Source organism: Macaca mulatta, chromosome 16 (assembly GCF_049350105.2).
Source record: "Macaca mulatta isolate MMU2019108-1 chromosome 16, T2T-MMU8v2.0, whole genome shotgun sequence".
Lineage (NCBI taxonomy): Eukaryota > Metazoa > Chordata > Mammalia > Primates > Cercopithecidae > Macaca > Macaca mulatta.
In genome coordinates this window covers 53,505,751-53,533,681 of record NC_133421.1, presented here as the reverse complement: position 1 = coordinate 53,533,681, position 27,931 = coordinate 53,505,751, and the positions used below count along the sequence as shown (strand labels likewise).

The following is a 27,931-nucleotide window of genomic DNA, read 5'->3' as shown; positions in this document are numbered from 1 at the left end:
GGTCTTTACAAGCACATTTTCTTATTAAGTTTCAACCCTAATTATCATAGGCTTATTTTTCCAATGCATAGGGTCATTTAGAACTGTATTACTATTTTCCAGAAAGGCAAAACCATACCAAATTTGGGACCCACAAATTTGATGCACACATTCTTGATTTCTTTGTCCAGAATGTCAGTAAATAAGCTGAACAGACGGGTCCTCAGGACCAATCCCTACTGGACCATCACTCAATAATATGTCTACTATTTATTCACCATCTCCATTATGTACAAATCTCCCACCCAGATATTCAGCTTGGTAAAAGCAACATGGTCCAGATTCTATTTTTCCCATGTTATCCAGTGTAACAGATTACACTGGAGACTTCTCCCTGGTCTTGGAATCCTGTTCTATTGCTATAATAAATTAAGGTAATCTGTATGGTTTGCTCTTCACAGAACCATGCTGACTCCTCTTTAGTGTCTCCAGATTTCCTGGATGACTGCAAATTGATTGTTTGATGGTTCTTTCTCATTTCTCCTAAAGATCAATAAGTTGGCGGTCTTTAATTACTAGGGTCATTCTATGTTTCTCCCCTTCCTGTTTCAAAGACAGCCATATTTGTCCTTTTCTGGTCTTTAGGGACTTCTCTAGTTCTCCATGACTTCTCAAAAATAATGACCTGTGAGTCAGTAGCCACATCTGCTTGTTTAGCAAGTATCCCTAGGGTGCATATCATCAAATTCAGTGGATTTGAATACTTCCGTTTTTCCTTTCCTCATTAACCATTTCTCTCCCTTTGATTACTGTTCATTTCCCAAATTCCACCTTGGCTGAATTTTTTGTAGTCAACTACTTACTTGTGATCTAGGCTGAAGAGACAGGATAGAAGACATTAAAAAGTTCAGCTTTATCCGTCCTGGTACTAATAAGAATTCCTTCTTGATCATGAGATCAAATTTTTTTCTAGCCTTTTTTTTTTTTTTTTTTTTTTTTTTTTGGCCAAGTGATCTTTTAAAAAATTGTTTAGATTTTGCTTTTCTGTGCATGCTCATTAGATGTTTCTCCCAGTTGTGACCATTCTTATTCTATCCCTCTTCTACTATTCCCTTATGGTCTGTTTAAGGTATCTGGCCTAATTTTCCACATGTTGTATACCTATTTTATACAGAAAAGCACTGCATACTGAGGACACAAAGCAATGAGAAACATAGCCTTACCATAATTTCATAGTACAGAAAAGTACTGGGTACTAAGGACTGAAAGCAACGAAAAACATAGCCTTACCATTAATTTCACAGTCCACTTCAAGAAAATAACACAAAAGAAGAAAAATATAAGTACTCCTTCTGCTGTATGCCAACATTGCCTCTATTATAAAACTGATTTCAATATATTGTGATCATCTGTTAACTTGTCCTTTTTGACCTCCTCAAAAGTAGGGATGACATCATATTCACCTGAAACCCCAATGTCTCACATGGTGCCTGACACATTATAGGGACTCAATATGTGTTTGATAAAGGATGAGACAGAGGAAACAATACATAATAACATCTGTTAGATGTTGCAGATGGCTAATTCAACAGAGGAAAGATCACTCCTTCAGAGTATGATGGTCAAGGAAGATCCCATACTTTTCCATTCCATATAGAATTCTATAGACATTTCAATGTTTGTTTTCTCACCTTCCCTGAATTTAATGGTAGAGTTGATTCCCTTTACCTTACCCTTTCAAAAAAATATTTATTTTCATTGGTATTATTTTTAATTAATGAATTATATTTTAATATATTTGTGGGGTACAAACTGATGTTTTGATATATGTATACAATGTAGAATGACTGAAGCAAGCTAATTAACATATCCATCACCTCACTTACTTATCATTTTTTTTGTGGTAAGGCACTTGAACTTTACTCTCTTAGTTATTTAACCCTTGTTTTTTTGAAAACCAGGATATGCTCTAACCTACAGGAAACTTTCTCCTATAATAAGTGTATGAGTCCATTTTCACATTGCTATAAAGAACTACTTGAGACTGGATAATTTATGAAGAGGTTTCATTGAATCACAGCTCTGCAGGCTTAACAGGAAGCATGCCTGAGAGGCTTCAGGAAACTTACAATCATGGCAGAAGGTGAAGGGAAAGCAAGCACGTCTTACCATGGCAGAGTAGGAGAAAGAGAGTGAGGCAGAAAGTGCCACACACTTTTAAATCATCAGATCTTGTGAGAACTCACTATCATGAGAACAGCAAGAGGGAAACCCACCCCCATGATCCGATTACCTCCCACCAGGCCTCTCCTCCAATTCAACCTGAGATTTGGGTGGGGACACAAATCCAAACCATATTAAGTTACCTGATTCACCACTCCTAACTTTGTGTCACAACCCCCACTGCCTAAATGTAAAAAGTTGTACCTACTGATATGGGGGGATGGTATCTGAATCTTGTAATTATTCATTATCTGAGTCCCTGCAATTGTAGAGAGAATCAAAAGTCACAACCCAAATAGTTCACTGGAGAACTGACCACATAAAAAATAAGATTCCATTTAAACATCCCTGTACTTAACTTGGTTGACACTTACTATTGAATCAACAGCTTTGTTCAGTCTCTGCTGCTTTTGGAATATTATGATGTGACAATAGAATGCAAATTCAATGAAAATCCATTACAGGGAAAAATTTAAAATCTTGTAAAAGATACATAATTCAGTGAAGCTGATGATGTAGAGACCTAATCAAATCACATGCAAAGTCACTGACAACTGAGAATCTAGAAGTGGTAGACCAGTTAAGGATTGCAAAACATAACACGAACAAGGATTTCATAAGAGTGTGACTTGAATATCAACATTTTGTAAAAGATGCCAGGAAAAAAAATGTGAAGACTTCAAATACTTTTATAAACATTATCTTCTTCATCATTACATTTTAAAAGTCAAATATAAGTAGTAGCATTTTAGCTATCATACAATTTAGTTTTTTTTTTTTTTTTTTTTTTTTTTTTTTTTTGAGACGGAGTCTCACGCTGTTGCCCGGGCTGGAGTGCAGTGGCGCGATCTCGGCTCACTGCAAGCTCCACCTCCTGGGTTCACGCCATTCTCCTGCCTCAGCCTCCTGAGTAGCTGGGACTACAGGCGCCCGCCACCGCGCCCGGCTAATTTTTTGTATTTTTAGTAGAGACGGGGTTTCACTGTGGTCTCGAGCTCCTGACCTTGTGATCCGCCCGCCTCGGCCTCCCAAAGTGCTGGGATTACAGGCTTGAGCCACCGCGCCCGGCCCATACAATTTAGTTTTAAAAATTAAGCCAAAAAAGAACCAGTGCTTGATTCACTCTTTCTTCATTCTCAGAATTAGTGCATAATTATAGCTACAACTTAAATGTTAACATAAAATTCAATAAACCTCTTGGCAGTACCTTTTTAATTTTCAAGATAAGGAGCCTACTTACTGTAAAATTTGGATTCTGTTTTAAATCGTTTTACTTAAACAACTTTTCCATTTTAACAATCCAGAAATTACAAAGCTTCCGTAACTGTTCTGTCAGCTTTTACACTTGCAAATATCTGTTTCTCACAGCTAAACATTAAAATCTTCAAGGACAGAAATTATCAACTCTATTTTTCTTTATTAGCTGCCTCCACCACCACCTATTCCCAAACACAACTCACACATCTACGCTGGCACAGAAATCTTAGGCAAATAAGCATATAGAATATATTAAAAACTGATTACTGGCCAAGAGGAGAATTCCCCTGAAGGTAACAGTAGCTGTGCCACCACTTCCCCAGCATTCATGGTATACCTGAGGTTTCTCACCTAATTACTTAGTGACAGCTCCTTTCATCCATGACCAGCCTGCCTTAGAAAGGAAAAGGTTTTGAGATTGCCCTTCAAGGTGTTTTCTTGTTTTCTTTTTTCTTTTTTTTTTTACTCTACAGGATATTCTCTCCTATCACAAAAGGAGTCATCAGCGTCTCTCTCCTGGATTATATCTGGGTTACCTAAAGCTCTGTAGCTCTGTGGATCAAATCAAAGTTCTCGTTACCCAAAAGTTGCCCAACATTCTCTGCCACGTAAAGATCCGTGAAAACAATAACATTTCTAGGTAAGTGATCAGGAGTTAAGATTTTCCTTGTGATGAAACAGTGGCTCAAATGACCAACTTGATGTTCCAGAAGGAAACTGAAGTGTTACTTCCCAGTGCAGTTTTTACGGTGAGGTGTCCTCAGGTGCCACACTGGAGCAGGGCAGAGCTTAGTTTTGGGTTTTTTTGTTTGTTTGTTTTGTTGTGTTTTGTTTTGTTGTTCTTGTTTTTTGAGATGGAATTTCACTCTTTTTACCCACGCTGGAGTACAATGGCGCAATCTCAGCTCACTGCAACCTCTGCCTCCCCGATTCAAATGATTCTCCTGCCTCAGCTTCCCAAGTAGCTGGGATTACAGGTGTGTGCCACCACGCCCAGCTAATTTTGTATTTTTAGTTAAAGACGGGGTTTCACCATGTTGGTCAGGCTGGTCTCGAACTCCCGACCTCAGGTGATCCACTCACCTCAGCCTCCCAGTGTGCTGGGATTACAGGCGTGAGCCACCGTGCCCGGCCAGAGTTTAGTTTTAATGCTAGAATTACGAGAGTTTGCCTGATGGTTGGTGGAAGGCATGAGCCCATTAAAGAGGACACTGTCCTTTCACATTCCTCTCTGCATTACTCATGGTACAACCATTGATGTTCAATTGGTTACTGAACAGCTGACCTTTTCTTTCAACATTGCTATTTACAGGATATTTTCTGTGTAATCTAAAACAGTCATGTTCTTTTTGTTTTCTGTTTTTATATATGGCCTATAGGAATGGGTTTTATAGAGCCAATGATTCCCCCTATCTTAAAATATCTCCTCACCCTCATTCTCCCTAACTCTAACCGTCTGGCCTGAGGACCTTGTATGTTTTCTACAACCCTTATAATTCTCTATGGAAGAAAAGAAGTAACAAGGCCTGAGCTTCTGGAAACTTGCTGTACAGTTTGGCATTTGGTGAATTACCCTGTTAGCTTTGGGAAAGTTGCCCAATCTTGGTAATCTGGCTCAACTTTACAACCCTCATAGCAGGCCTCTGAAAGTCTGCTATAATGAACTGAATTGTGCTCAACATAAAAAAAGAAAGAGAAGAAAAGAAAAAAAGGAAAGGAAGGAATAGACAAGAAAAAAAAAAAAAAGAAATTATCCAGAATTCTTCAGACCTCAAAGGGCATAAACTAGATACTCCCAAAGAGTATAAACTAGATTCCAGTTACACTCATGGATTTGCTTAGCCAAAGGAGACTCTAATTTGGTCGTTTAAAATGTGATCCCTAAAGTGGCAAGACTTTATCAACTCTAATGTCTCACTAGGTTTCTTAAGTATTGCTTGATGACAATGGAGGAAATGAGGAGGAGGAGGAGGAGGAGGAGAAGGAGGAGGAGGAGGAGGAGGAGGGAACTCACTACTATATTCTCTCCTTTCACTTACCAACTACACCTGGATTTTAAGTCTGCCATCTGGTGGTCACTGCCACAATCAACATTCGTTATCGCCTCAGTCCTTCCCAAAAGGTTACATGGTTCATTTGTGGGTTGACTTAGTAATAATTACACTCATCCATTTTCTAGATTTGTGTCTTAAAGGCTTAGACTCCATCTCCTAGTGGTTATACCAGTGAATTTTCCCTTGCCAAGGATCCAGTTTTCATTTGTACAAAAGATTCCAGTAACCTTTTCTCTGTCAGTTCCATCTCCTTCATCCTTCTAGCAGAAACTGATTAGTGGTAGGTGTTTCACGATAGTCCTACCGGTAATTTATTTTCTACCTTGATTACAAACCCTATTTTAGCCTTGTTGTCCTTTAGGTTTTATGAGTGCATATGCTAGTCACAAAACTCTCATTTTGTTCCGTATCAGTGATGGGAGAAAAAAAAAATAGTTCCCAAGCAGGTTCTCAAAGATTTCAATTATTTGTGAAGCCAACAGTATGCCCAGATTGAAGTAGGATTTAATTTTGAGGGTTTTTTTTTTTTCTTACTGGGACAAAGGGTAAATTTTCCATAGTCTTGTCCAGTGTGAGACTTGAAATGAAACAGATATCTTGAAAACAGAAACTTTTCTAAGAGGGTAGTTAGTTAAAAGAGAGTGGTTTTTGATGAAAAGCTCATGCCACAATCAATTTGGTGTTCTGACCCACAGATTGGAGCCCAGGCTGGTACAGCCCTTTGGGGAAAGCCTCGGAGAGTTTTCACTAGGGTGGGAACCTATGTCAGCACCTCCTCTCTTTCCATCCCCTGAAAGGAGGGCTTTCCTTTCCTCTCTAGCCTGCTCCTGAGAGCCTACTGCTGCTCCCTGCAGAGTTCCAAGGAGAAACTGGGCCAACTGAATGTGTTTAGAGACTTGTGCTGAAAGACCTGTGGAAACAATGTTACCCAAGAGGCATTTACCTTGATCTTTTCAAGCTCCTTTTGAAGAGCAGTCTTTGGGGGCAAACCAGATGTGCTTTCCTCCCACTGCCATTCTTTTCCCTTCCCTTCTGTGTGACATTTGGAAAAGTTCATTAGGAAGGATTATAGAGTATGCAGAATAAAGACACAGATGACTGGTTCGTAAGGAGGATAGAAGCAGTGATATGCATCCCTTGGTTACTTTTATTGGAATTGTCTGGTGTTCCTGTTTGTGATTCTCCTCAAACTTTTGGAAGGGGAGAAAAACCAAAATATCCTCCATGATTACAACAGGCCAGGGTTGAAATGTGCCAAGTGGTTTGTTGCCTGAGTTGGACCAGAGTCCTGTGGTTACTAAACTGCAGAATTAGCCAGCAGATGCCCCTGTGGTAAAATGTAGGATCTTAGAATTTACAGGGGGTCTGCAGAGAAAGAAAAATGAGGACAGTCAGGAAATTATTACAAAATATTTGAGAACCCCAATCTCGAAAACTGATTCATACAAATTAGGCCTGCTGTTCTGAGGTATATGTGGTTTCATAGGTGCACTAAGCTGAAATTAGCAAGAGATCATTTTAAGCTCCATTTGGGTGGCAAAACGTTCAAATTTCATGAATCACACTGAGTTTTCACCACCGAGTATTGGTTATCCAGGTTCTGGATACATACACTAAGAAAGTTCTGAGCCGTGTTCTGAACTTTTGTTGTATTTCTAATTTTAACTTGACTCAACATACAGAGAGGAATGGGAATGGATCCAAAAACTTTCTGGCTCTGAATCTATGGAAAGTGTGGATCATACTTCTGACTGCCCCATGCAATTGTTCTTCTACGAGCTCCAGATGGCAGTGAAAGCTCTCCTTCAGCAGATCAATATACCTCTACACCAGGTACTAGACTTTACCATTTTTATCTTCTTTTTTTATGGCTCATGGAAACTGCATTGTAACATTAAGTCTGGGGTGGGTGTGTGTGTGTGTGTGTGTGTGTGTGTGTGTGTGTGTGTATGTGTGTGAATTTTCCTTTACTTAAACACCACTTTGCACGTCCATGCACGTTTTGAATTGATGCCCACAGGTAGACACAGGCTGCACTTCTGCTCCTTTCCTCCAGCTCCTCTGTGTTGGACCTCGTCCACGTTTTCTGGACCCCACTGAACTATGGTCTGGTTGGCAAAAAAAAAAAAAAAAAAAAAAAAAATCAATGACTAGTCTACCTTGAAAGCCAACCAGGCTCAGCTTCAAGGCTTCAAGATAGCATAAAGCAAAGAGAACATACAAATAAATAAAGGTGTACTCACATGTACAAATGATTTCTCTAAGAATAGAAGGATGATGGTGCTATAATCTACAGCAATGTCCCAAGGATATGCCATGCTATTTTTTCCCAGAGAACTTTCTGTCAAAATTATTGTCATATCTAAATCAAAATATACAAATCTAACCTCCACTAATAAGCAACTTCAAGAAAAACTGTTGGCATAAAGGAAAATAGTAAAACTTTGTTAGGCTCTGCCCAATAGGTTAACATGAGGTAGCATTATTGAATTTTTTTGGGGGGGCCTATGTTCATCAATCCTGCCTCCCTCCCCAAAACACACACACACACACACACACACACACACACACACACACACACAGTGAACCAAGTTTAGCCTGTTAACTGGGAGACCATTATAGGAGTGACTGCCTCTTTTTAAATACAAGAGAGAACCATGAATTGGCCTCTAACCCATGGAGGCAGAAGGATAAATTCGAGTTCTAAGAATGTCCTTCCATTGGGGTGCTCTTTTGATTTTAAGTCTAAAGCAGCCAACACTAATCAAGACTAAATTGCACAAGATGCCGTAAAGACAATAGGGAAGCAACTAGATTATTCTAGGGGTGGCTGTGTGTTCACTAGGAGAAAAAAAAAGTAAGAGCTCTACTTGTGACAGTAGATACTATTAAAGTGTTTCTTGGACTTAGCAGGTTTGAAGCATCTCATATTTCATTGGTGACTCTTGGGCTACATATACATGTTGGGAGAAGGCTGCCTAACTGCCTAAGAGTGCATACAACTTTTTTTTTTTTTTTTGGATACTTGTAAAATTTTCTCAGTCCTTGGCCAGAAACTACGTTTTTCCCCCTTAACCAGCTTAAATTGAAACGAGTGGATTTTTAATTCAATCCATTTTTGTTGCTTCATGTAATTATAGTCATCATTTTGAAAAGCCCACAGAATGCAATCATTTTCTGCTTTTATAAGAAGCATAAATGTTGTTTTCAGAGTTTATGTGGAACATTACTGCCTTAAATCTTGATTTTATATAGCATTATTAAATGGGCTGAACCCTAATATTTATGTTGTATAAAAATTCCAAGCTTGAAGTTGTGTAATTTTGTTAGATGTTTTATGCCAGTTTGGTGTTGTTTATGTAAGTGCCATGTTGTAACTCTCCTATTTTTCCTCCGCGCGTGTCCCTCTGCAGGCAAGGAACTTCCGCCTCTACACACAGGAGGTGTTGGAAATGGGTCACAATGTGTCCTTTCTTCTCCTGCTCCCTGCCTCAGACGACGTCTGTACAGCCCCAGGACAGAATAATCCTTACACCCCACACTCAGGGTTTCTTAACCTCCCTCTTCAGATGTTTGAACTTGGTATAGTAGCTTGTTTCACCTAGAAATATTAACCCAGCCTCCTTATAATAAAATCACAAAGTTATATCTGTTCCCCCTTGTCCCAGTGGAGGGTCAATAAATCACATGATGGCTTTGGCAACAACCCTTCCTAGAACTGTGTACAAGTCTGAGAAAAAGCAAAGCTCCAAGACTATGTGCCTGAGCAATAATTATTGAAACCTAGCAAAGGCCCAATGGAGAAGAAGGAATTCTAAACAGAAAGTTCAGTTATCAGGCTGGACTTCTTGCCTCCCTTCTGCTTTCTTAAAACATAAACATAAAAACCGATGTTTTCATGAAAAGCACTGCCCCTTCTCTCTCTCTCTCTCTCTCTCTCTCTCTCTTTCTCTTTCCCCTTCCCTCTCTCTCCCCACTTCCTTTCTCTCTCCTTTCTTCCCTTTCTCTCTCACCCTCCCCACACCCCCAACCAGAGAAAAAAATAATAATGAAATTAAAATGTAGAGTGTGTATCACTTTGGAGGCGAAAAAAGTCTATAATTTTAAGTAGCACTGACTTATTAAATAGACTCTAAATTTCTGACAGACCATTTGAGAAATGGACAGGGTCCCCCAGGATGCAATATTGTGATTTTAATGTGGGATTCTGAATGGTGGAAGATCTTGTCCTGACTTTCAAAAATGAATAGCCTGGGCTCCAGTTTCTCTACTTTTGCAGAGACCCCTGCTGCCCACTGAGATTGTGAATAGGGAGGCTTTGTCGCCTTCCCATGCTTCATCTTGAAACAGGCCAGTAAGAGGCAATTAGCAAGAGTTCAGTCAGTTCAAATGAATTATACCATTTGCAGGAGGGTGAGAGAGTGGGTGGGTGGAATAGAGGCAGACCCTCTTTGGATTGCTCCCCAGTCACCAGACTTAAAAGCAGACAAGGCCGCTGCCTGATGTCTCATTTGAGCCCTGGGCATCTGCGTCTGAATTTATCCCTCAAGGATGATTTGCTTAAGCCTCTCAGTTTCCCTTGCTCCAAGCACTTCAGATGCCCAAAAGCTGATGAACAGCAATTGTGGCTTTCTAGAGGAGGGAGTATTCTTACAAGAAGCTCAAATCAGACTTGTAGACTGGGACTTGAGAGTCCTAGTTTCCCTATTGTATGACACTGGCAATTGCTTAACCTTTCTACACCTTTTCTGTGTCACACAATTAATCACATTGGCCATACCACTCCCAAGAGGCTTAGATGTGAATGTGACCATTTAATGAGTTCTTCAGCCAAAAAGCATTTTTAGTCTGTAATATAACAACACTGTTTGGGGCAGGGTATTTCCATAAGTGTCTATTGGCTGCCCACTGTGGAGATTTAGAGGCGAGTAAGACGAACGTTCTTCCCTCAAGGTGCTTTCGTATGGTGGCAGGAGTAAAATAAGAATACAAATTATTATAAAACAAGGAAGAATATGCCAGAAATTGGAAGTGTTAATATTGAAAGAAAGAAAGCACATTTTCTCAAAGAAGATATGAGAAAACCTTCATGGAGGGGAGGATATCTGATATGGGGTGTTGAAGAACAAACAGGATGTTAATAAACATAAAGAAAAAGAAAAGCTTTCTTTTGGGGCAAGTAGAATGAGCAAAAACATGAAAACAGAAGAATTCAGAAAGAATTGGGAAGAGAACAAGTGGTCCAGTTTGGCTCGATCAGAGAAATGTGAGGAAAAGGTGGGACATAAATCTGTACAGACAAGGTGGGGCCATATTGAGCAATATCTCCAGCATCAGGCTGGGGAATCTGTTTATGATAGATGGGAAGCAGAGGTCAAAAACTTCAAAGATTATTTTATTCATCCAGTGTTAGGGTAGGAACCAAAAACAGAAGAAAAAAGAAAGAAAGAAATATAGATATTAAAAAAAAAAAAAAAGTTGCCCAAAAGTAGGTAACTATTTAAATGAGAAGAGAAGTCTAGAGAATAATCTCATTGTTTTCAGCTTCAATGACTATGAGGCTATTGCTGCCTTTATCAGAAGTAAGGAAATCAGAGGGGAAAAATAGTTTGCTGAAGGAAGTGATGCTTTTAGCTTTGAATATGTTGAGACTGAAGGTGCTAAGTCAACATCCAAGTGGACATGTTTCACTGGCAGTAGAAATGCAGGAGAGAAATTGGATACTAAACACAGAAATCTGTCCAGTGTCTATTAATAACAGCTGAAACCGTGAAAATGAATGATTTCCCAGGGATATATAATTGACAGAGAAAAGAATTAAAGAAAACATTTCATTGGAGAGCTAACCAGGATTCCATTCTGTGTTAAACAGTCATTGTTATTCCATGATTACAGGCAAAAATACATGAAATTCATTCCCCCATGCCTCAATGGCTTTGGTGGGAACAGTCTACAACTTGGTATCAATCATTAGAGTACATGTGACTCCTAAGGCCCTGAAGGTCCAAGCCTTGCAAATATCCTCTCTAGTCTGTTCCTGTGAGGCTCACACACTCTTCCTGAGTAGCCACCCTTTGTCCCACTGTTGTTATTCTCCATTCTATAATTTGGTGAAGTCTGTTAGCATCCATTTCTTTTCTTTATTCAGTTTTTCATTCATTCATCAATAAATATTCACTGAGTAACCTACTATGTGCCAGGCACTATTCCAGGCACTGAAGAATCAACAATGAAAAAACTTCTCATAGAGCTTACATTCTAGTGGAAGAGACAAATAACAAACCAATCAATAAACCATAATATTGTAAATATCAGAGAAGTGAAGGTCATGAAGAAAAATAAATCTGGATAAGGGACTTAAGTGAAGTAAGCTGCACTTTATACAGCTGGGTGATCTGGGAAGGCCTCTCTGAAGAAGAAACATTTGAGCAGAGACCTAATATTTCCAGTCAATGAGAACAGTAAGTGCAAAGGCCTTAGAGTAAGAGTGTGCTTGGCTAAGAGATCAGCATATCTGGAGTGTAGTAAGCAAAAGCAACAAAGATAAGAGATGAGGTCAGAGAGTCATGGGTGTTAGACCATGCAGGGCCTCACAGGCCGTGATAAGGAATTTAGATTTTACTTTAAGTATGTTGGAAATCCAATGAAGGATTTTGAGTGGCAGAGTAACATATGAAAAGCTCTGTAAAATCCAGTGGTCATCCCCCTAAAAAATAAAAAATTTAAAAAAAATTTTTTAAAGCTCAACTTTGTTTAACCCAGCATTTTCCAAATTCATTTGACCATGATTAGAGCAATGTTTTGCATGGGACCTATTAATAATCCGTAGAACATATACTTTGGGATATGATAGCCCTAGAACAGTGCTTCTCAAATTTTAACCTGCATAAGAATCACTTGGAGAGTTTGTTAAAATACAAATTCTTGGAGCCCAACTCCAGAGATGCTGAGTCAGTAGGCCCAGCAGGAGGCTGGAAAATTTACATTTCTAGTAAGTTCTCAGGTCATATTAAAGCTGCCAATCCATGGACCACAATTTAAGTAGCATTGCCTATGACAAAGAGATTAATACATAAATACAAAACTAGAGATGTGATTAACACAGGAATTCAGCCAAGTTCAATTGTGCCTGTCCTTTTTACCTGTTTTACCTCTTCACATTGCTAGAAGCAATATGAGAGCATCAGATACTATCTTCCATTTATGAAAAATAGGCCATACATCAAAGCCTGACTTTAAGATGGTTTTTCCTAGAGTAAGGCATACTTTCTCACCTTCTTAGTCCTCCCTTGTTGCCATATCATTGGTCATCCAACTGATTAATGAGGACCATGTAAGTTTCTAGAAAAGACCACTTGGTTGGGCTCAGTTCCATGGGCATAAACAATTCTATTAGTCTTTTTTTAGGTAACAGAAGAAACGTTGCCAGTAGCAGAAAATTAATACATGCTCTAATACAATAATTATTGTACTTAAGCACCACCAGCAACAATTTCAAAAACATTTCTGGGCCTTGGTCTCAGTAAGAATCATGACAAACTCCATCTTATCCCCAAGCAATCAGAGCTTTCCAAGAGGAAGTTTATCATAACTACTTCCTCCATTAGGCATCTGGCCACTAAGCATTTAGTGACACCTTATATGGGAACTTCCAAGGACCTGCTACAGTGGACCTAAGCCTCTCTAAGAAGGATGCTAAGCATTGTTTTTTCTATAAGTAGGAAATTCCATTCATAGGTAGTTACACAGTAAAGGGTCAAGAGATACACTAAGCATTTCTGAGAAAGGAGAAAATGTTTTGGAAATTCAGTCAGAACTCAGAAAATTTTAATAACCACATGGGAATTCTAATGAAACTTAAAAAGGTGTGAATTATGGGAATATGTAAATTATAATAGAATAAAGGGTTGCACTATATTTCAGTTTGACTTGTATAAGTCATCCCTGTCCCCATGAAATAATTTGAGATTTGGCAAACTGACCTTGTTTCTGCCAGTGGCCTAAGTGAATCATAAATGACTTTCTAACCAGCTATGGAAACTGCATCTCTGCCTATTCCAGTACTGCGTAGATCTAGCAAAAACAAAATGATAAAGGAGCTTAGTTCTCTGTCTCCTAGAATAAGGACTAGACTGCAGCAAACCCACAGGCTATTCCTTCATAGGATTACTTGTGGGGTCAGGAGAAATTGTCCTATTGGAGGATGTTGTGAGACCTGGATGAGGAAGATTGAGCTGGGACAAAGCAGATTCACCAAAAACCCACTTCTCTTTCCACAGCCTGAAGGTTGACACTCTACCATCCTTTGTGTGGGAGCAGGATAGGACCCTTTTGCAGTAATAAAGCATGTCTCTGGGGGCCTACAAGCATCACTGTTTACAAAGTTCCCAGGAACAGAAGGAAAAGCAGCATCATGAGCCGTTAGAAACTCTATCAGGTGATGTGGCCTCTTGAGGACTTGCCTAGCCTGCACAGAGGAGGTCACCCTGCCCTGACCTTGTGGGTGCTCACAACTGACAGCAGGCCTATAACAAGGAAAGTTGGTTTTTGTTGATTTCCTTGGCTTTATGATTTACACCAATTGGACTAGAAAGACAAAAAAAAAACTAAGGAATTTTTAAAAATAATAGTTTGAGGCCTGGTATTATATATTTCATGCTCGGCTTGTGCTTGGCTACATCCTTCGTTCAACAAACATTTACTGAGCTTCTGCTATATGCCAGGTACTGTGCTGGGACTGAACCACACAGACATTAATAAGGCACCATCTGCCCATCACAAGCTCAAAATCCATTAGAGGATATAGGTATCCCTACCAATAGTCTTCATAAAACGAAAGCAGTGCTATACGAGGCAGGCTGTTGAGTTTCAAAGGAAAGACATCTAATTCTTCCTTGCAGAGATAATACTTGAGCTGTATCTTGAAGGATAAACAGACATTCAGAATGGGAAAGAAAAGGTGGGCAGAAAAGGAAAATCATTTTGAGCAGAAGGAACAGTATGTACAAAAGCTCAGAGACCTGCAGCTTGATTAAGTACACTCTTAGTAGCTCACTCTGATGAATGCTTAAGGCACCTGAGGAAGAGTGACAGAAGATGAAGCTAAAAGTTTAAAAGATCAAAATCATACATGGCTACTTATGTAACACTAAGGGGGTACAACTTTATCCCATAGGCAATAGGAAGCAAAGAAAAGATTTTAAGAAAAGGGATGATGTGGTCTTATTAGATTTTGACAGCTCATGAAGGACTGATTGCAGGAGAGTAAAAAACAAATAAATCAGGCTGACATTGGATACAATGAGACAATTAAGAAATTAAGAGACTACCTCGCGGGTAAATTAAGAGACTACCTCGCGGGTCCACCTGGTCATATCTCATGGGTCCATGAGCCCAAACCAAGGCAGCCTCAGTGGGGGTATAGAAGAGAGAGCAGAGAGATGAGGAATTTAGGAGTTAAAATGATGGAACTTTGTGATTGATTTGATGTGGCTGAAGAGCAAGATGAAGGAGCCAGAGAGTCTGAATAAGAGTGCCTAGACGGATAATGTTACCATCTACCGAAATGGGCCATAGGAAGGAGAAATAGGTTTGGGGCAGGGGAATGATGATGAGGTCAGTATGACAAATGATGAGTTTCAAGGAACCTATGGAATATCCAAGCAGTGAGCCTAATGGAATTCAGGCCACAGGCTTGCGAGAAATGGCATAGTGTCAACCTTCATTCCTAATACCCATTTTACATGATTTATTTTACATGATTTATTCCACCTGTCAACTCATTCACTACTAGGAATCTTTAGAGGTGCACCTTGTGCCCCAGTTCTTTCTGACACCTTGGCAAAGACTCATTGAACTAAACTGACCCCAGGAGGTTATCTCGTTGACTCCTTGGCTTCCAAACTAGATCACATGGCCCAGACTGATTAGGATTTTAGTGAGTTCGATATCCTTAGGAAGACTATTTTAATCCCAGTCCTGTTTTAATATTCTAATCACTACCACTAAATGCCTCATTCTTCACGGGTGGTGAAAAGGTGTGGTGGAGGGACAAACATTTATTTCGTATCGGGTATGTGCCATATGCTATGCTGGGCACTTTATATACATTGTATTACTTAATCCTAGGTAGGCATTATAATCCCTGTCTTATATATGAGAAAACTGAGACTCCCAGAGGTCACATGCCCACTGTCACACAGGTGGTGAGTGGCAGAAGTATGGTTCAAACCCAGGTCTGTCAGATAGCTAAGCCCACGTACTTTCCACTGTACTATACTCCTAGTGTTGATGCCAACCTTATTTTAGTCTGCCACTATCTTATGTAGAAAAAAGAGGGAGAAAAATACCACAGAAAATTCATCTTAGTCTGTGAATTACTAACAAATCATGTGGTCCAGCTAATGACATTATTGTAGCCTTATACCATTTTATCCATAAAATGCATGAGATTCACATTTTTAAAAATTAGAAGCTTCCAGTCTATCTTTCTTGCCTGGGTTATGGCTACCAAATGTATCATTGCTAAACCACAAAAGACTATGTTAAAGTAACATTTGTTAAAGTAACATTAAAGGGTCTGGATTAAAAAAAAAAAAAAAAAAAAAAAAAACACAAGAGCGGGGAAACTGAAGCGTTATAGTTGAAACCTCCTCATAACTCACTTGTGGTGCGTGGCATGGACGGTGTGGGTGCTGTGAGACCACCCACTGATCCAAGGCTCCCACCACGGAGACACAACAAGAGAAAGCTGTGAACTCCCTAGCTTGTAAGAATTCACATCAGACTGATAGTGTTTCTTTTACAGAAGTTATTCAGTGCCTCTCCCTATTTTTCCAGTCATATTTTGGAAAGGGGAAAAAAGCCAGTTTTTTTTTTTTTTTTTACCACTTGGTTTAGAAAGGCAGGGTATGAGACACTTCACTCTCATCACTTCCAGCCAAGAGAGGACATCTGTCAAGTGCTAACAGGACATAATCCCTCCTTGAAAGTCATAAAGACACGCTCAGGGAGCTACCAGGGTCAAGAGTAAGCTAAAAAGTCGTGGTGATTCCTTCCTGTGGAGCTGCCAGGAAATATCACAGACCTGAAACAGCTTTCCAAACAAGAAAATCAAGCCCACAGTAAAGGAAAGACAATGGAGAAAAGAGGAGCCTCCGGGTGAAAGCTCAAAGATCCGTTCATGCATTTATTCATTTACTCATTTGGTCAATAAACCTTAATTGACAAGCTACAATGTTCCAGGTTTCAATGACATAAAAATTAATAGGAGGCATAGTTCCTGCCCTCAAAGAAATCACAATCTAATGCCAAGGTAGTCAAGTAAACAGATAAGTACAATGTAGTAGGATAGTGTCATGAAATGTTTAGAAACAAGTGATCCAGGAGCACAAAAGAGGGAGAAACTAGTTCCACCTGGCAGGGAGATGGCAGTGAAAACCTGGCTGAGGAGAAAACATTTACGTATCACAAGTTGACCTGGAGGTATTAGTAAAGAAAGGTGTGTGAGGAGGAGGAAAAGGCATGTTTAAAAGCATGGAAGTATAAAGGGACTCGTAGTAAGTTCAGCTTGACCAAAGCTTAGGACTGATGAGGAACTAGGGCTGGAAGGTGGCAGCATGAGGGAAGGTGTGACTGAAAATACACTCAAATCCTAGATCGCGGGGAGCTTTCCTTATGGGGAGATGTTTGGATTTTATCCTCAGGTCCAGAGGGAGCTCTGTAGAAGTCTTTAAGCAGGGAAATAGTATGAGAATTAGATCATTTGGGAGAAGCTCCATAGCTTGTCATTTACTGAGAGGGCATATGAAATCAGTTCTCTGTGTCAGGCAAACAAAGCGCTAAACAGAGCAGAGAAGATGGGAAGGAAGGATCTGACACCACAGAGAAAAATCAAGCCCAAGACGGAGGCCTCCCAAGTTGAGAAACACTTCCTTGAAATGAAGCATAGCTGGAGTGAGGATGGACCCCTCACACCCTCACCCCATTCTTCTCTTCTACTTCCATGGGAGGAAAGACAGAGCACACTGCCCTGGCATTCACCTAAGATTTATCCCCAGAGAAAAAGAAAGCAAGGAAGTAGTAGGCAGTGGTAACATGGGAATTGTAGGGTGCACAGAAATCTCTCTCAATATGCAGAAAAGTAGGGCTTCCTCATTGAGGTGTAGAGATGACCAATGCCCCATTTTGAGGTAGTGTGGTTTTAGCTTCCCTAAATGGCCAGATCTGGGTCTCAGGAATCAACATCTAATTACTACCTGTAATTACTACCTGTAATTAGATGTTCTTCCTAGAATTCCTCGCTAAAGAAGCCAGAATAAAAATGTTTCAACAGACTTGTGAGTGGTAACAGCCCTATTTCCAAAGCATGGAACACACTGGTACAGGTCAGAGGTAAACAGAGTAAAAGAGGTTCTTGAAGAATGAGTCTCCAAATTCATCAATGCCCAGGAAGAAGCCAGTACTATGATAGTCTGAAACAGGGTGCTTTCCTCCTCCTACTAGAATCCGAAGTTACGGTATATGATCAGAGCTGGTCAGAGAAGTACAGGAAATCTGACCATCTCAAGCTGCCTACACCAGGCTCAATCCTACACTGCTCTGTTCCTCCTGAAAAAAAGGAAATGATGGAGATGAAGGCTGGACTCTTTCCTGTGGTCTCTGTCCCATTATCTGTTGAGAGAAGAAAACCAAGTCTGCTGAAAGCAAAAAATGGTCTGTCCAGGCAGCAACAGCTCTTATCATCCATCCAGAGGGGCCAAGAAGGGGAGAGGCAGAAGAGGATCAAAGCCTATCATAACTTGGGGAAGTTTTGCAGTCAGACCAAAGACACTCTGAGAAAAGCATGTCTTCTGTCTTCTGGGGGTTCTGGCCTTGGAAAGGAGTAGGCAAGATATGTACTGGAAATCAGATGTGAAACCCAAAACTAGGTTTCAAATTGCTACTTGGCTTTTTTTCTTTAAAGTGATAAGCAAGCTTATTTTCCCAGTATGTGTGTGTATATATGTGTGTGCACGCGCACACACACACACACACTCAGCCCCAACTTTAGGGAAACGTCCACATAACTGCAGCTTTAGCCAACCCCACTTCCCCATACCTTACTAGGAGTTGGTAAACCTTAAAAGGGAATACTGTCTGACTAAAGCCAGACAACTGGCCCCTTAAGAGCACATTTATAATTTATTTATGGCTTAATATTTTCCACTGATAGGATTAATAAATCATGTTTTCATTCAACTTGTTTTCTCTGAGGTATGAATTTCTCTATTTTGATACCAGATCTTAACATGTTTTATTTTGCTTGTCCATTTTCCAGTTCATTTTTGCAGCTACAGAGAGAAATTTATTAGTCTGTATTGCCGCCTTTCTGCTGTTGTGGAGCTGGATTCTCTGAATACCCAACAGTCCCTCAGGGAAGCGATCTCAGACAGCGAGGTTGCAGCTGCCAAACAAAGACACCAGCAAGTTTTAGATTTCATTCAGGTAATTGTGTGTTTCTTCTGGGGTAAAAGGAAGGGAGAAGAGGCAGGGTGGAAAAAGCTACAGCCAAGCCTGGGAAAGGACAGCAGTCCAGGCTGATTCAAAGAACACTGTGTCTAAGTAGCCTATTGAGTTGGTTAAAACGTGGAGCTCAGGGAGATAAATTTTCAAACAGAGTCTTAAGAAAAAGTTACAGATAAATCACAATATTACGAAGAACTGTTATCAGTCACCATGGTAGATAGTGGTAGCTTTCCATACAGGAGAGAAAAATCACCCCCCAGAAGCAGTAACTAGAATATTATTCTTACCTTGTAGCCCATTGACAATTCTAATAGAAAGAAAAATGGTATTAATTAACTCAATATCTCAGAGAAAAAGAAAATAAAATGACCTACCAGTTTATGTTAACCCAGATCCAATTAGAACTAAAATTCCTCATGTTTTGGGCTTCTTTCTCACAGAATTGACACTTTAATATGTGGCTGTTAAGATCAGAAAATGTGTTCCCCTTCCCATGGTCTTGTCTGGTAAAGCCTATGGTAACACCTTAGGGTCTTGTGAAAGGGGTACTGACTAGTAGTCAAGAGAATTTGGATCTGGCCTGAAATTGCCTCTGAATCCCTTAGCCAAACCTGTCAATCTTTCTGTCCATCAGTTACTCAATTCACAAAATGAGTAGAATAGCAATAGCCCCATGATAAATATCACTATGATACATATTCAGTCCAATTTGATAAACCTTTATTAAACAACCAGGTGTCAGGCACTGTATGCGAGATATAAAGTTGAATTAGACATGGTTTCTGATCTTAAGGAGTTTAAAATCCATCAGGGTAGATTAGAAATGTATGTAAACATAATTTGTAAAATGTGCTAGGTGCCAAAAAAAGATATACCAAAACAAAACAAAGAAACAAATAAGCTCTGTATCAACACAAGGAAGTAAAAATTTACTTTCCCTTGTATCAGAAACATTCCCGTGAAGGATATAATTGATATCTAGCCTGGCCTACAAGGATAGGTTAGATTATAGTAAGGTGAAATAGAATGTAGAGCATTCAAAGAGAAAGTATAAACAGATAAGGCAGACAGAGCAGAAAAATAGTATTTGGGGAATGGTAAGTAGTCAAGCTATTGGTTGGGACATACATTGAGTGATGAGAGGTAGAAATCAGGCAAGAATGAAAGATGGCAATGACAGCAGATCCCAAGGGCTTTATTAAAAGCCGTGATTAAGAAATCTGTACTTTTTTCTGTAGGCAATAGGGAGCTACCCAAAGTTTTGAAGAAAGTTAAGTTACAGGCTCTCACAATTCTGTTTAGGATAGATTCGAGCATACTCTTGAATCTATGTATATGGGAAGGATACTCTTTCCGTATACAGTGGTATAGCCATACTGGTTGTTTATTGTAAGCATTTACTCTGGTCATGCTCACCAAATAAGGATTTGAGGACAAGACTAAAGGCAGGGAAACCAAATAAGAAGTTATTATAGCTATCCAGACAAGATGTAATGAGGACTTAAGATGAACAAATGCTGTGAACTTTGGGCAAAGAAATCTCTTGTAGTCCCAACAGTCCCAATCTCCTCATCTGTAAAATAGGGATGATAATAATAGGCTACCTCATAATATTACTGAGAGAATTCAATGAGATAATACATATAAAATACTTGGCAAAATGCCTGGTACACAGTAAATGTGTAGTACTTTGTATATTCATTCATTCATTCATTCATTCACAAGAAGGAGAAATTCTTTGAAATATGAATATGTGAGATTCGAGGTGTTTGAAACACTCAGGAAGAAAATATTGTAATTTACTTGCAAAGTGGAGAGCAGACAAATCTTTAGGTTTATCCTACTTTCCTCATCCTGTGAATGAGATATCTTAGGTGACCTCTCAGAATAGAGAAATAACTTTCAAGAAGTTACTTTCTCCATTGGCCTGAGAATGTAGAATTTAAACATTCAAAACATTTACTTCATTGATTTCATTTCCAGTAAAAATGGAACACAGATGGTGGGGAAGGGGAGGGAAAAGGAAGAGTGCAGCATGAGGAGAATATGAAAGACTGGCTTATTTTTGAACCCCTATAAGAGAGAGTGGAGCATAGTAAGAATAACAACAGATCAGAAGTTGGTCCCAGAGGAGGCTGGGAGGCTGAGACGGGAGGATCTCTTGAGCCCAGAAGTTCAACACCAGCGTGGGCAACACGGTGAGCGTCCATCTCTATTAAATACAAACAAAAAATAAAAAGAAATCAAGGAGCATACATTTTTAGTCCCAAATCTTCTGATAAACTCTGGAGTATTGGACAATTCATTTGATCTCTGGGGCCTCAATTTCCTCATATGTAAAATGAAAGAACTGGACTAGATGGCTTCTGTGGGTCTAGTTGGCTCTAACGTTTTATGACTTAACAACCAGAGATATTTTTAGAGGAACACTTCTCTACCCATGCCTTAGGTTCTGTTTCTGCCTTATTCCACTTACGCTTCCCTGAATCCAGTATGTTCCTCCAACAAGAAGGCTGACTTTCTTCAGTCCGTTGTGTTCTCAAACTCCTCCCAGAGTTCCCTGGCCTCATTCCTACTCCCTGACTACTACCCCTGCTCCTTTCTTTTTCATGTAGCCTAGGGCTCCACTGCCTTTTTCTCTTTCTTTTATATCACACCATTAAGTGGGTTGGATAAAGGCAGGCCAGGCTGGGAATTCTTCAAAGTTCTAGCCTGCTCTGGTCTCCCAAAGCAGGTAACTTGAGAGCCCTCTCTACATACTTCCCTTCTAGTCAGCCAGGTACACGCAGACTTGGATAAAAGCCAATTCTCAAAGGGTTCAAAATATAACTTCTTGGTCGGGGTGAAACAAGACCATTTCCCTATACCCGTAGCCTTCAGTGAACCACCTTGCTTCTCCCAACATGAATAATTTCACTGAGTGGAGACAATTCAATATCATCTCTCCCTTTATGTTGACTTTGTGGTCTCGGTCTCTCTCTCTCTCTCTCTCTCTCTCTCTCTCTCTGTCAAAATGAAAACCAGCTGTAGCCACTCACCCATTGGTGTTCACAGCTCAGCCCACCACACACCATAACCTGCAGAGGCGACCGCCAGTCATGAGAGCATTTGTATGATTCCAGATCTAAGACAGTGTTGAAGTCACTACACAAACCAAACATTGTAAAGAGCAAGGGAGTCTATGTAAATACAGTTAGGAAAAGAAGCCAAGGAGTGCAGCCAGAAAGAGGGAGGGCTAGACCAGGGGAGGTGTAGAAAATCATAGATAACGCATACAGGCTTTATAGACAGCACATGCAACAGAAATGTCAAAGTGTGAAGACCTGGAGCTTGGCATATTTTGAGCTGCTAAAGCCTAAAGGGCAATTAGGCTATAATTTATACACTGTAATGCTTCAAATGCTCCTAAGCTGTAATAGAAACACAGCTCATTAAATATAGCCAATCTATCATCCCCTCGAGCACCTTGTAGCTGTGCTGTGAGAAAACCAATCACCTTTACATTTTAATAAAAATATTATCTTGCCTGAGTACAGAGAAAGGAATATAATTTACGAGATGAAAACTGAAATTTTTAAGGGGCAGGGTGAGAAATGGACACAGATTTTTTAATCAACAGACCTAGGGAATTCATGGTCTTTCTTTTTTAAAATGTGTCAGCAAGTCTTTAGAAGGTGAATTTGGACCTTAAAATCAGGGGGATTATGTTGTCAGTTACTTTTAGATCAACAGTATAAGGTAAAATGGGTGAAAATTGGCCTTCTTTTGGAGCAATTAGCTAAGTCTCATTAAACTCAATCCACAGGCCTCCCTATACCCATATGGTTTTTTAAGTTTTCCTTCAGCTAAGACCTCTTCACATCACTGAGAAAAATTAAGAAGTAAATATTGTTTCTACATATTTCTAAAAAAAATTCTACACTAAATCCCTCTATTCATCCTCAGCAATAAAGCTGAAACAATCTTATCCAAAGAGAGCAGGTAGATTATTTACTAATAATTATATTAGCCTCCTAGGGTTGCTGTAACAAATTCCTATAAACTGGGTGGCTTAAAATAACAGAAATGTATTCCCTCACAGGTCTGGAGACCAGAAGTTTGAAATTAAAGTGTTGGCAAGGCCACACTCCCTCCGGAGGCTCTAGAGGAGAATCTTGTCTCTGTCTCTTCAGTTTCTGATGGCTGTTGGCATTCTTTGACTTCTGGCCACATCACTTCAATCTCTCTTTCTGTAGTCACATTGCCTCCTTCTCTTATGTCTGACAAATCTCCCTCTGCCTCACTCTTATAAAAATGTCCTTGTGAGGACATTTATTGTTAGAATTAGGATCCACATAGAAAGTCCAGGATAAACGCCTCCTCTCAAAATCCTTAACTTAATCGTATCTTTTGCCATATAAAGTAATTACTTTGTATCATATCAAATAATATTTATAGGTTCTGCAGATTAGGATATGGATGTATTATGGGGGGTTCCATATTTAGCCCACTACAGTAATCATGATTGTCATTATAAAAATTGAACATTTTATAACAATATATAGTTGATAAAGTACACTCATCTACATTATCTTACTTAATCCTTATAATAACTCTCTTTGCGGGTAGAGATCTAAAGAATTAGATCATTCATTCATTCATTAAACAGTCATTTTTTGAGTGCATACCTACTCTGCAAAGCTGAAAGCAAAAAATACCAAAACACAATCCCTGTCCTTGTCGGGCATTCTAAAAGCTCTCCACAGTCATGCTTTGCCTTTAAAATAACTTTCAACAAGTTTATGCTGCATGAGGTAGGGCCAGTAAAAGCCAGCTGAGAGAACAACAATCTCATTGGGAAAATTCATCTGAGTCTCATCTGGGATTCCCACTTTGGCTTTATCCCCAGACTTTAGATTTCTCCCTTCAAAATGGCTTAGTGCCTCCTCATGGACCTGCCTACTGCTGAACTTCCTGCACAACTGACCAAGCTAAAAAAGCCTGAAGCTCAATATCATGCTTTCATCACTGGCCCGGAATACTCTGCTGAGTCTTGTCACCACAGGACTGACAAGAACTAGAAAGCAAGGGAAAACGGCTGTAGACCATACCCTTCCATTCACTAGTTCACTCTAGCTAGCTTTTCACTCAACTTGGCAGACTGAATGTCACAACTTCGGACCTACTCTGTGTTTGTTGGGAGGACCAGGTTTGTGGATATTCTTAATGAGTAGGTTTTAAGTACAGATTAAAGACCTATGAAGAAATTTTGAAAATAAAATATAACACTGGGCAGTGTTTTAGTTTTAAAACTTCAACAATCAGAGAGAGAGAGATTAACCTTGCATGACTCATATAATGAACACCTTCTATCTGGAAGTTAGTTAATACCAAATTTCCAAATGTTCCTCAAAACTCCTAAAGTTTCAGAGCTGGAAGGGACCTTGGACATCATATAGACTAATTACCTCTTCTTACAGTTGAGTAAATGGGCCCAAAGAAGTTAATGGCTTACCCACGTCATCAAGTGAATTTAAATAGAAAGCCTACCACAAATTCCAGGGTCATAAGAAAAAATACGTTTAACCAACAGCCCCTCCTTGAGATGGAATAACAAAAAAGCTCATAGCCCATGTCTATCAAGATCTGGAAAATTTTTGTCATCTGTGTATAGAGAGACACAAAAATCTGAGTGAATTTTATGCAAATAGGCTTCAAGGAAACTACTATTGTACTTTATAATGAAAATATCATTAAAATGACTTTGATAACTCAAAAATCAAAATGGAACAACTTAAAATGGACTACTCCAAAAATGCAAGGATGTTTAAATTATTTAAGAATAAACTGTTTAGGCCGTTTTGAACTTTAGAAGCCCTTACTCTATATGTAAGAATGCAGTAAGTTTAATATATAAAGTCAATTATTTTCTACTAACATAGGTCCAAAAATCTCTACTTAGCAAAAATATTCCAGTACAGCTTTGCTTTTCTAGTTCACATATAAGAACTACGACTACATTTCTTTCTTAAGATATTCTGAAATTCGGCTTTATCATATGCCTTCACAATATCTTAATGAGGAATATTTAATTAGAATCTGAGAGATAATAACCCTTTATATGTGTGAGCAATGTACCCTGCAGCATCACAAAGCACTTTCAAATTCATCACTTCAACTAATCAGCCCAGCAACCATGGGAGATATAAAGGAAAAATGTTTTGGCCACATTTTACAAATAAAGCAACTAAGGCTCAGAAAGGTCAAGTGACTTGCTACGAGTTAGTATATCGCTAATAAGTGATATATCCCAGCTAGCATCCAAGTCTTCCACTATTTTCACTAAATGACAGAGCCTCTCTGGTAAAAATATGCAAAACACAAAATATTACAAAAAAAAAAGAGGTATTTTCTGGCTTAACAAATCTATGTTAAAAATATTTTACTCTTGCCCAAAACCAATATTGTAGAAAATGGATCAGATCATCTTGGACTCTCAGGGAAAGGTATTCTTTTTTAATCACTACTTGATAACTTACTGTCTTTTACCATTTTATTCCAAAGCAAATAGATGAAGTTTGGCGGGAAATGAGATGGATCATGGATGCTCTACAGTATGCAAGATACAAACAACCAGTTTCTGGCTTGCCCATCACTAAGCTGATAGATCCCTCAGATGAGCAGAACCTAAAGAAGATCAATTCTACATCATCATCACATATAGACTGTCTTCCATCCCCACCCCCATCCCCAGAGATGCACAGAAGAAAGGCAGTGAGTGGTAAGCCGGGAGATCTGAAGTTCTGTTGTTTAGTCCCTGGACTTTTGGTCCTCTCTCCACTGATAAGGACTTTCGTGCTGAGGTACTGGTTCCAGAAAGTGGTTGAAAACACTGCTCAGGGGTCAGAGTCTAACAGCATAGAGGAAACAAAATCGGAACAGTAGAGGAATAGGAAACTAGAGCAGTAACCTAAGATCAATGCCTTTTGGGGGCAGGGAAGATTCATTCTAGTTCTAGCTCACACTTACAAGATGCAAAAGGATATAAAGCAGGGGTACGGCTTCAAAGATGCAGAATGGGAACCACTGTGATGTCAGGTGAGGGCCACACAAGCCAAGGGAATCTGAGCAAGACAAACTAAGGAAGGAGAACAGGCCCAACCTCTATTAAACAGCATCTGACAAGAATGAGGCGGGAAGCAGGCCCCAACCTGGGTGAGAGTTCGGGAAAAACTTCCCATCCACATAGCACAATGTTCTAGAGTGCAAGGTGGGAAAGAGAAACCTTGGACAAACTAGAATCCTGAAACTGAGTGCATGTAAGTAGCTTGGCCTCATCATGAATATAATGAACTTTAAACAAGTTGGAGAAGGTAACTAGCAAGGCACCTCTCCACCCTTGGGTATTAAGTGTAACAGCAAAAACCTGACCGGGTTAATATAAATTTCTACAAAATACCTCTATGCTTATAAGTAGAGAGAAAGCATACTAGGTAAAGGCAATAAAAAGCTCTTGCCTAGCCATGCTAAGACTAGTGCCATTTTCTAGTCAATTAAAGTAATGGCAATTCAAATCATCTTTCTTGATTCTATAGTTTGTAAGAGCTCCAATTTTGTAAGCTTCATAATAATATTTTTAATAAATAGGCCTGATTTGTGGACTTGTCCCGTAGAGGGCGGCATGGTGTAACAGAAAGAGCTTGCACTTAGAAATCAGAGACCTGGATTCAAATCCCAGGTTTGTTTTACTAGCTGTATGAGCTTGAACAGATTACTACATCTGACTCTCAGTTTCCATGTATGTAAAATGAGAATAATACCTATACCTTGAAGAGTTACTGGTGAATAAGGTAATCTATATCAAAGATGCATGGTATATAATACACAATATATTGTCAATATCATATTTAATGTTATTTTTATTATAGAAAACTTTACTGGGAATCTGAGCCTTTTCTCTGAGTAAGTTTGTGTCTGCACCTGTATTTTAAAAACTCCAATGTGTTAAGCCAAAACTTGACAAGTGGAAGAACTTAGGAGACAGCTAATTTACATTACCAAAGGAGTCTGTGACTTACCAAATAACTCAACAAAATATTTAAGTAGAGTTTCTAGAGTGCATTTTTATAGACTGCCACTGGCCTAGAGATACAAATCAAATATCTCTACCAGAAGATAGGCTGATAAGAGAAACAGATATATTAACAAAAAATTACCTGATCATTGCATACTTGCTATGAAGTTTATCAGAGGCACTAAATATTAAACTCCTATGATCAAAGAGAGCTTCCTGGAGGAGGTGAACAGAATCTTGTATGAAGGATAAGCAGGAGTTGAGCAGAAAAACAGGAAAGAGAAGAGTATTATAGGCAGAGAAAGCAGATTATACAACTGTTTGTAGTTTAGGGAATTGCAAGCAGTTTGGCTGAAACTCAGGATCTAAGAACATTGTTCATTCTTTTCTTTCTATTTAAAAAAATATATATATTTACTGGTCACCCTCTACGTGCCAGGCTCTCTCTGAAGTAACAGGGATACAGTGATAAATAAAGCAAAGTATCTGCTCCCGTAGAGCTTACTTACATTCTAGAAAGAGGGACAAACAATGAAAACATAAACAAGCAAGATAATTTCAGGTCGTGAAAATTCCAGCATATAATACAAAACAGCAGTAGGGGTGGGAGTAGGCAGGAAGTGTGTTGAATTCACTGGGGTGATGCTCAGCAGAGACCTATCTGGAAAGATGACATTTGAACCAACCCCAGAAGAAGAAGCTAGTAATGCAGAGATCTGGAGTTGGAATATTCCAGACAATATAACAGCAAAAGGCCCTGAGGTAGGTGAGGGATAGAAAGAAGGCCAAGATCTTTGACACACAGTGAACAAAAGGGTGGATTGTGAGACATAGGGTAGAGAGCAAGACAGAAGCCAGA

General features: G+C 39.4%; 1 protein-coding gene across 2 annotated transcripts in view; it reads left to right on the top strand.

Annotated features, from left to right (window-relative positions):
- ANKFN1 (ankyrin repeat and fibronectin type III domain containing 1) overlaps positions 1–27,931 on the top strand; it is a 390,308-nt gene that overhangs the window by 350,388 nt on the left and 11,989 nt on the right. The window contains exons 14-18 of one of the 2 annotated variants that reach the window (XM_028836325.2): positions 3,933–4,099; positions 7,196–7,346; positions 8,927–9,095; positions 18,832–18,998; positions 25,563–25,779. In XM_028836325.2, the coding sequence (XP_028692158.2) occupies positions 3,933–4,099; positions 7,196–7,346; positions 8,927–9,095; positions 18,832–18,998; positions 25,563–25,779 (871 nt within the window). Of the gene's footprint in view, positions 1–3,932; positions 4,100–7,195; positions 7,347–8,926; positions 9,229–18,831; positions 18,999–25,562; positions 25,780–27,931 lie in introns of those variants that run through there. The other variant, XM_077971016.1, reaches the window with a different exon arrangement.